This window comes from Pediculus humanus, genomic scaffold, assembly GCF_000006295.1.
Source record: "Pediculus humanus corporis 1103172107383 genomic scaffold, whole genome shotgun sequence".
Lineage (NCBI taxonomy): Eukaryota > Metazoa > Arthropoda > Insecta > Psocodea > Pediculidae > Pediculus > Pediculus humanus.
In genome coordinates this window covers 825,891-835,647 of record NW_002987010.1, presented here as the reverse complement: position 1 = coordinate 835,647, position 9,757 = coordinate 825,891, and the positions used below count along the sequence as shown (strand labels likewise).

General features: G+C 26.7%; 2 protein-coding genes across 2 annotated transcripts in view; both read right to left on the bottom strand.

Moving 5' to 3' along the window:
* Window positions 1–256, bottom strand: part of Phum_PHUM034630 (Homeobox protein GBX-1, putative) — a gene marked incomplete at both ends in the record, with an annotated part of 2,746 nt that extends 2,490 nt beyond the window's left edge. The window contains one exon of the mRNA XM_002423021.1: window positions 237–256. Within this exon, the coding sequence (XP_002423066.1) occupies window positions 237–256 (20 nt within the window). The remainder of the gene's footprint in view (window positions 1–236) is intronic.
* Window positions 257–3,482: 3,226 nt separating this feature from the next.
* Phum_PHUM034620 (uncharacterized protein) lies at window positions 3,483–4,364 on the bottom strand (the record flags this gene model as incomplete). Its single annotated transcript, XM_002423020.1, has 2 exons — window positions 3,483–3,640; window positions 3,701–4,364. The coding sequence occupies 2 exons, from the start codon at window positions 4,362–4,364 to the stop codon at window positions 3,483–3,485; spliced, it is 822 nt and encodes a 273-aa protein (XP_002423065.1).
* Between the last annotated feature and the right edge of the window lie 5,393 nt (window positions 4,365–9,757).

Here is a 9,757-nt window from a genome sequence, read left to right as displayed (position 1 = left end):
ATCCCCCCTCTTCCCTCCCCTCCCCTCCCTCCCCCCACGAAATAATCATTCGATTATCATCGAATTTAAAATGATGATAATAATTTAAAACTCTTGTTCGATAAGAAGAATTTACTGGAAAAATTATTAGTGATGATGATGATGATGATAATAATAGAATTATTACTTTAAAAGATTAATAAGATTATATAAAAGTTAATAAGGTGGTGATGATAATAATAATAATAATAACTTACTTAAGATCCAAATGATCCATATCAGAATTATTTGAACTGTCAGCTTCTTCATTTTCATATGAATCTAAATGACTGCTACCATCTTGTGATGCTACTTCCGGACTACCACAAACTAAAAAAAAATAAAAAATTATTACAATTACGTAATGAATAATAATAATAATAATAATAATAATAAAATTTGTTTAAGGATTCCATAAACCACAACGATCGTAAAAAAAAAAGTAATAATAAAATTTATTTGCTACCACACACCACTAATTGTAATTAAAGTCACGATTTTTTCTTATTTAATGACTACAAAATGTATTTATTAAATATTAATTACGTATTTCCTATCGAAAAATTAAATTCGATTTAGAAAAAAAAAATCCGCCATTTTGTTTTTAAATCAAACATTTTTCTTGGCAAAATTTAAAAAAAAAAAAAAAATCTACAAATAATTAAAAAATAAAAATTTTTTTTCCATTTATTTATTTCTACCGTCAGTTAAAAAAAAAACCAACAACAACGACGGCATTTAATCATCATCATCATTATTATTATTATTATTATTATTATTATTATTATTAATAAAAATTTGATTTAAAAGAATGAATAATTCATGACGCGTGTAATAATAAAAAATAGTTTTTAAATATTAAAAAGAATATTTCGGAGAGTCTCGTAAAAAAAAAAAAAAAAACAAAATACACAGCGGTCTCCAGGTTGTTTGTCCAAACCGGAAATGGTTACTTTTTATTATTAATATGACACAACGTTAACTAAATTACAAAGACTCATACAATCGTGATTGTTTTTAACGTTTTTTTTCTTTTATACAATCGGAATCTTTGTTTTTTTTTTTTTTTTTTCGTCTTATAGTAGGTTTGCCGCCTACTTGCATGCGTTTGTTTAAAAAAAAGTTTTATTTATTATTAAAGATTCAATCGATAAAATCAATAAAGGATTCGATTATTGTTTTTATAAATAAATAAATAAATAAACCGACGGCATGTGGGGAGTGAGAGAGAGACAATTTTTTTTAAAAGCGTTTTGTTCGTTGGTTGTTTTTTTTTGATTTTTTTAAAATAAATTTGTACGTGTAAATCCGGGAAAATGTTTCCACCCACCCACACATCAAATTTCCCATCATTAACACACACAATTTCCCATTTATTATATCGTCAATTTGTAAAAAATTAGTGTGATAAGGTAAAAAATGATGACAATGGCCGTTCAAATAAATCGTTAGTTACTAATGAGAGTTGAAATAACCGTAAAAACCTTTTAATTTTCCTTTAAAAAAGGTCAAAAACGACGATAAGAGTAAGAAAAGGAAAGAAAAAGGAAGAAAAAAATTTCGTACGTTAAAAACAGAAGACAAAAAAAAAAAAAAAATTTATGTTTCGTGATGAGAGAGTAGAAAAAAAAAAAAAAGTTTGAACAATTTCATGGTTAGCCTTAAGCCCTCCCTTGTCGTGTCCAAAAGAAAAATTTCCCCTTAAAATCGAACAAAAAGAAAACCACAGAAAACATTTAGCAACTCGACACATCTTTTTTTCTTGTCTTTTTATTTTATTTTTTATTTTTATTTTTTGTGTTTGTTTGTCGTTTGTCGTTTGTTGTTGTTGTTGTTGACTTCCACTTCTTCCTTCATTTAATATCCATTGTATCTTTGAAAATAAATAAATAAATAAATAAAAATCAAAAAGTAAACGTTACGATTTACGTAAATAAACTCTCCCTACCTCCCCTCATCCCTTTTTTCCTCCCCTTCCCCCTTCCTTCCCGTCGTTTAAATAAACCCAAATTTTTTTTTTTATAACTTTGTTTAAAAGAACCTTTCGTACAAACAGGTACCTGAATAGGTACTTTTTCAAACAAAAAATTTTTGACTTTATTTCGATTTTAAAGTGGTTTTAGAAATCGTTCAAAAAATAATTTAAACGTTTTTTATTTATTTACACGTCATAAAAAAAAATGGGGGGCCCCTAATTTGCAAAAAAAATTTTTTTACAAAAAAAACTTTCGGCGACGGGGATTCGTAATGATTATCACAAGTATTATTATTATTATTATCTTTTATCGATATTTTATTTGTTTATTTATTTAAAAATCAAATTCTTTATTATTTGCCGTTATTATCCTACTGTTACTACTATTTTGTGTTATTCCTTGTTTGTTTGTTTGTTTGTTTGTTTGATTTAATCTATTTAAATAAAAACTATAAATATAGAGAAATTTATTTTAAAATTTCCTTATGTGAAATTTTAAATTGTTTTGATTTTTCAGCTAAAAAACAAAAAAAACAAAAAACAAATTTTGTTTAATTTTATAAAAAATGTTTTAGGTTAATAAACTTTTTTTTTTTCCGAATTGAAAATAACGATTCGATACAATAATAAATAATTTATTTATTAATAATAATAATAATAAAAATTATTATTATTATTATTATTATTTACACGAATGAATGTAAAAAAATAATTTTTATTTTCCCCGTCGCAGACTACAAAAGTCACGTTTAATATAATTTTCAAATGATTTTGTTTAAAAATAATAATAATAATAATAATAAAAATAAAATTGTTTAATCTCATATTTGATAATGATATTGATAATAATTATTTATCGAAATTACTAGAAATAGTTTTTTTACATTTTATCATCATTGACGTGACGACTACGTGAAAAAAAAAAAAAAACCGATTGGCAAGCATAAAAAAAGATAATTATACTTTTGTAATTAATTAATATAAAATCAAGATATAATAATCATTGTTTGTAGTGACGTCATAAAGAATTAATCAATCAATCGGTGAATGGATTTAAAAATTTTTTCTTTCTCTAAACTTCTCCACACCGCGGGGAAAAATTCGATTCGTTAATTAAAAAGAAAATTTTTTTTTTTTTTTTTCATTTATTTATTAAAGTATGTTGAGAAATTTTTTTTTCTTTCTGTTATTATATCCTTTGGCTTTCGTCCTTTTTTTTTTTCCTTTGGATGCAATCGTTCATGCATAAATTCACGATTTTTGATTAGAAAAAAAAAAATCACGTCAACGACGGTCATGCAATATGAAAATTTGACGTTTTTAATTCGGTGTTTGTATTATTAACCGCGGTTATTAAATTACAAAAATTTATTTATTTATTTATTTATTTATAAATGTGGGTACGTGCGCGTTTTAATCCTTTCATTTGAAAATATTCGATTAGTTTTTATAAATATCTTCTTTCCTTTTAAATTTTTTTTGCCATCATTCATTCATTGATAAAAATTCTCATTTTAAATTTTTTATCCCGTGACGTTTTCGCGGGAAATTTTAATAAGTTTCCGTTTTTAGCCTTGATTGTTGTTGTTGTTGTTGGTGGTGGTGGTGGTGGAATGAGAGGAAGAAGAAGAAGAAAAAAAGAATTACCTGAATTTCTTGTTTCGTCATTGATTCCTCCGGGAGATAATGACGCATCAGAATTTTCACCGATAGGACTAATTGGACTAACAACTTGCCCATGATTCGATGAGGACCGATATTCCTGGGGTCTCATCATAATTGCACTATTAACACTAGCATTAAAAAAAAGTCCCGTATTGTGAAGCCAGGTATTGTATATAAACGGCCAATTATAACTAATATTATCGGTTAGGTTTTGATTCGTTCTATGAAATTTTTCTAAGAAATTCACGGGTAATCCGGCGGAAGTGCGATATCCATCCAAATCATTTCCCGTCGCACCGACGTTTCCGGTAAAAGAAGAATTAAATCCGTTGTGATAAATTTCTCCCATATCTGGACCGGTCATTCTTTCCAATGGAAATTTATTTAACGTACCCGGTACCCGTTCGCAAATTTGGGATTCTTTCGTCATCACCCCTGTTGTTGTACCATCATAAGAATATTTTTCTGGTTTGTACGAATTGTTAACATCACTCCCCGACACCATAGTTTCACTTATTTTTTTCACAACGACATTTCCACAACCGTCACGTTTGTTTTTGTTAATATTTTTTTCATCATCCGATTTATACGATATTAACGATTCTATCGAAAATGGTTTCAATACTTTTTTCGATCGAATTTTATCCGACGTAACCGTCATGTCTACTACCCCTTCGTTTTCCTTTTTTTCTTTCGTTAATTCCATTTCAAATGAACTATCGAGTTATTTAAGGTACACTAAAATAATATTCGACGCATTCCTTGTTCTCACACAAACAACACTCGCACAACGACAACGACAAACAAATAATAATAATAATAATTTAAATTTTTTTTACACTAATGATTAAATTCTTAAGAATTTTTTACACAGACTAGAGACATCCGACATCTCACTTATAGACTTAACAAATTATTTTGTAATAAGCGATGATATCAGTTAATTGCAAAAGTAGGCGGAGTTTTTTTATTAAATATAAAATAATGATAAAACATTTATAAATTTTATACAAAATTGGTCCTTTTTATTTTCCATTTTTTGTAAAAGTTTTTTAAAAAGGTTTTTTTAAAACACTTTTTTAAATTATAAAAGCTTTCAACTTATTTTCAAAATGTTAACGTTTAAGTTTTGGGTTAAAAACGGATATATCAACATTTGAATTACACTTAACTATATGGAAAATCTTTTGTCAGGACCGTATTAAGTAATTTTTTTCTAAAAAAAGTTTAAGTTATTATTATTATTTTTTAAAACCGATTGTTTGTACCTCCTTTCTTCGGGTACCAATTCAAAAAAAAAAAAATTACAACTTTACATGTACCCGATTCATCTTAAACTTGTTTAAAACTTAGTTATTTTCGAAAACTCCAAAAAAAAAATTTTTTGCAATAAAAGTCATTAGAAATTCTAGAATATTCTTTTTTTTATTTAAAAAATAATAATAATAATTCCTTTATTTCTCCCCCCCCCAAAAAAAAAAGAAAAAACCCCCGGAAAATCGGAAGGAAAATGGATAAAAATTATTATTCGAATAAACCCGAAATGAAAATAACAAAAAAAATTATAAGAAAAATATAATTACACATAAGTTAAACATAAGATAAAAATATAAAAAATCAATTTGACATTTAAAATCATTGTACGTACCCGCCCTAATGGGTTTAGACGATTGGGGGAAGAAGATTTAACCCTCCCCCTCCTTCTCTCTCTCTCTCTCTTCTACCTCCTTCCCGGGATATGTATTTATATATATATATATATATATATATATATATATACTTAATTTAACGTATAAACAAACAATGACTACCCAGGGTTAAATTGCTATTCTTAGTAAATAAAAAAAAAAAAAATTTGATTTTTGATTAATTGACCGTTTAACTTTAATACACGGGTTTTTTTCCATTTTCCATTTTTCTTTTTATTATTATTATTATTATTATTATCATCAATTAACTTATTTTGAATTTCGTATTAGAGAAATTTATAAATAATAATAAAAATTTAAAGGCAGGAACTGTAAGCTCTCCTGTGAATTAATCTCAGATTTTCATAATCAAATGTTGATCATATCAATTTAATTAGAAACTTGGTTGGAAAAGTTATAATCAAATCTCTAAAAATTTTCCACGTTTTTAAGGAAATAAAATTTTATTTTCTCATTTCTTTGTTTTCAACGATCATTCTAATGATGATTAAATGCAGAAAAATTTTAAATGTCACGTGGTTTTCTAAATCCGTAGAGAAAATCTTTTCGTTTTTTTTAATGAAAACTAAAATGAGATAAATTTTTTGTGATTTTAAAGTAAGAATTGGGTATCCTAAATTTGGTATCCGATAAATCACCAAAAGTCTTATTTATTATTATTATTTTCAATTTTTCTCGAAATTTTCCACCGTTTTTTCTTTTGCTTTCAAATTTCTTCGCATAGTTTTTTTATTAACGATTGTAGCAACGTTCCTCCCCCCTCAGAATCATTTCTGCTTTTACTCCTTTAACATCCTTCCCTTATTTCGATCTCTATATTCTTCCATTCCAGCCTTTTTTCTGAACCTTCGAGCCTACCTCTCTCTTTTTCCCACATGATACTACCCCATTTTTCGACAGCTAAAGTTCTATTTGTACCATTACTTCCCTGTCATTTCATAATCGCGACAAATACTCCAATGAATATTTTTAATAATTCTGTAGTTTACAAATTTATAAAATTATTTTTCACCCCTTCAAACCTTTTAATGGTGGTAAATATTCAATAGAAATTCACGACGTAATTATTATTATTATTATTATAATAACAATTGTTATTGTCGGGTTTGTTTTTATTATCCAAGCAATAAAATAAGTGTATAAAATATAACAAATGATACGTAAAAGCAATAATCCTGTTTTTTTTTTTCGGAGGGGAAAATATAGCAGAAGAAATATATATATATAATATATACATAATAAACGATTTGGAATTAATTGAAAAAAATTTTCGTTTTGCTATAGTTTAATTTAATTAAAGGTTCGAAAGGAATACAAATATTTATTTATTTTGCTATGTTTAACGTAATTTAATATTTTATTTATTAATTTTATTTTAAATTATTATTATTATTTTTGTATTCAATGGTGGTTCGTCGATGGAAAAGATTTTTTTTTGAGGGGGAAAGAAATTCTTCTTAGAAAAAAGAGATCAAAAGATTTTAAATAATGAGTACCAATTATTATCAAAACTAATAAAATATGAAAAAAATTTAAAAAATAAGTGAAGGGTTCGAATCGTTAACGTGGCAGAAGACTTTTTTTTTTTTTTTTTTAAAAAAAATGCATACGAACGACATATCACACACACATAGAAAAAAAAAAAAAAAACGTCAAATATGTTACAGTCAATAAATTTTTGTTCGCTCCAACACTTTTACGCTCAGTTTCATTTTTGTCGTTAATATTTCTTATGTTAAATTAGGAACGAAAATCGTGGGCGCGTAAAAATAAAAAAATTCTTTTTATTTTATTTTCTCCCCACTCCCCCCTCCCCTACCTCACTTCGGCGGTCCCCATTTTATTTAACCGCTTCTTCATTTCCTCCCTCCCCTGCTCCCCTACCCCCCAATCAAAACGAAAAAAATTTTGAGAAAACTAAAAAAAAAAATTTTTTCTTTTCATTGATTTTTCAAACGGAAATCCTTACGAAAAATCATCATCATCATTATTATTATTATTATTATTACGCATTAAGGACATCAAACTTTTATTGATTTATTGATTTTTATATAAAAAATAAATAATTAGTAATAAAAAAAAAAAAAAATTATTATCAAAAATTAAACAAAAAACGCGTCAAGTGCAAGAAAAACTTCAAAAAAAAAATTTGGCGCCTTTTTTATTGACGCCAAAATTTAAAAAAAAAAATTTTGTTGTTGTTGTTGTTGTTATCAGTTTGACCCGGCGACATTTTTCCAAATTTAAATTTAATAAAAATAGGTAAAAAAAAAAAAAAAAGAAAAATTTATTTCGCATTAATTTTTATTTTTTCGTACACGTGGTTGGTAAAATTAAACGGGGGGGAGAAAAGAAAAAAAATATGGCGGATAATTCGAAAAAGATTTTTTTTTAAACAACGTTTTAAAATAGATAATTATTATACCTTGTCACAGTTAATTAACGGTTTAAAATGGAAACTAAATAATTAATATTTAAAATAAAAGGAAATAAAAAAAAAAAAAAAATGTCGTCGGATATATTCTTTTGATGTTTATAAATTGTTTCAATGAGTCGTAAAATTTTCGTTTTTTTCTAAAAAAAAAAAAAAGAAAAAGAAAAAGAACCGCCATTTTTATTCCTGCCAACTTTTAAGTTTCCCCCCCCCCTCTCGTTATTAATTTTTTTTTTTAAATTCGTCATTCATTTCAAAAGAACTAAAAATCAAAAATTTCCGTTAAAATTAAAATTCCGTTGGAAATTTTCAAATTCGTGTTCGCGAATTCGTTTTATATTCGTTAATAGAAGGGGGTGAGGGATTTGATTACGTCAGACGTTTAACGGTCGCGTACATTGTGTTAATTAACAAAAAACAAAATGGAGAATTTTTATTCGTTTTTTTTCGCGCGCGCGTGCGAATTTCGTCGAAATTTTCTTTTTTCTTTCCATTTTTCTTCTGCTTTTACCCATAATTTTTCATAAAATTTAAATTGATTTATATAAAATCGTTATTTATCAACTCAAAGCCCGACGGAAGAAAATAATATTGTTATATAATGAAAAATAATAAAAGACAAAGTTTTTCTCGACAAACTGAGATTTCTCACTTGTGCTCCTGATGCTGCTGTCAAAAATTCATTGTTCTTCTGTCAGAATTTTGAGTGTGCTTAGTTACTTTCATTGTTTTGCGCCCCCACTTAAAAACTCAATGAATTATTCATATAACTAATTTTATTCCCCCCCATTTTGCCAATGCGCTTATACACACACACACAAACACAAATCTTTTTTATTTACTTATTTTTATTCCCTTCCTTTATTATTATTATTATTAATCATAATAATCATAATATTATGATATTTAATAAATTATTTATTTTATTAGAAAATGCGTCATATTCACTTATACTCTATGAGTTTTTCCCTCTCTCTCTCTCTCTGTGCCATAACGAAACAAGGCATTTTATCGCGAAAGTCGTCGTCTACGTGCGGAATTCAATTCAAAATGGAAAATTTTTCAAGATTATTTGATTTTTTAACGGCGACAATAAGTAGTAGTAATAATAATAATAATGTGACAATAAACGTGGCGCCTGTCACAATGTATTTAAATCAAATCAAGATATAATTATCATTATCATTTGTAGATCGTGAGTTAAGATTTTTTTTTTTTACGACAAAACAAACGCACGTCCGCCATATTGACGTAATTTTAAAAATTATAAAAGTTGAGTAATCGTTGCCGTTTTGTCGGGGAAGGAGAAAGGTGGGAATGATGACGTCATTTACGTTCGGTACGACTGTTTACACGTGGTTTTTGATCGGGTTGTCTTTCGTAATAATAATTTGCCAAACGTCATTTTTTAACGGTTAAAATTTTTTTGGCAAAGAGCTAACGATGATGATAATGATGATGATGATAATGATGATGATAATGATGATGATGATGATAATGATTTGAGGTTATTACGGTTGAATTACGATTAAATTTGATATTTTTTTTGAAACGTCGGATAAAATAAATCATCAGAATAAATTTTTTTATGTAAATGAAAAAAAAAAAATGGCGTCAAAGAAAAAATGTCGGAACGTCAAAGAAAACAACATACTCCTCCCTCACCCTCGAAGGAGGAAGGGGAGGAGGCGGGGGGTGGGAGAAAGGTGCGAAATTGGAATTTTTTTGTATATTAAATGTAGATCGAATTTATTAATTTTTTTTATCATTATCATTATTATTTTTCGTACAGAAAATAATAATAATAATGATAATAAGATTTTGATTTAAAGTTTCGGAAATAAAAATCGTGAGAATGTGACCGGAGCCAAAAAACCAAAACGTGAGAGCAGCTTCAAGAAAATTTTTCAGACGTGGTTTGAATTTATATTAAAAAAATTCCAATCGGTTCGATAG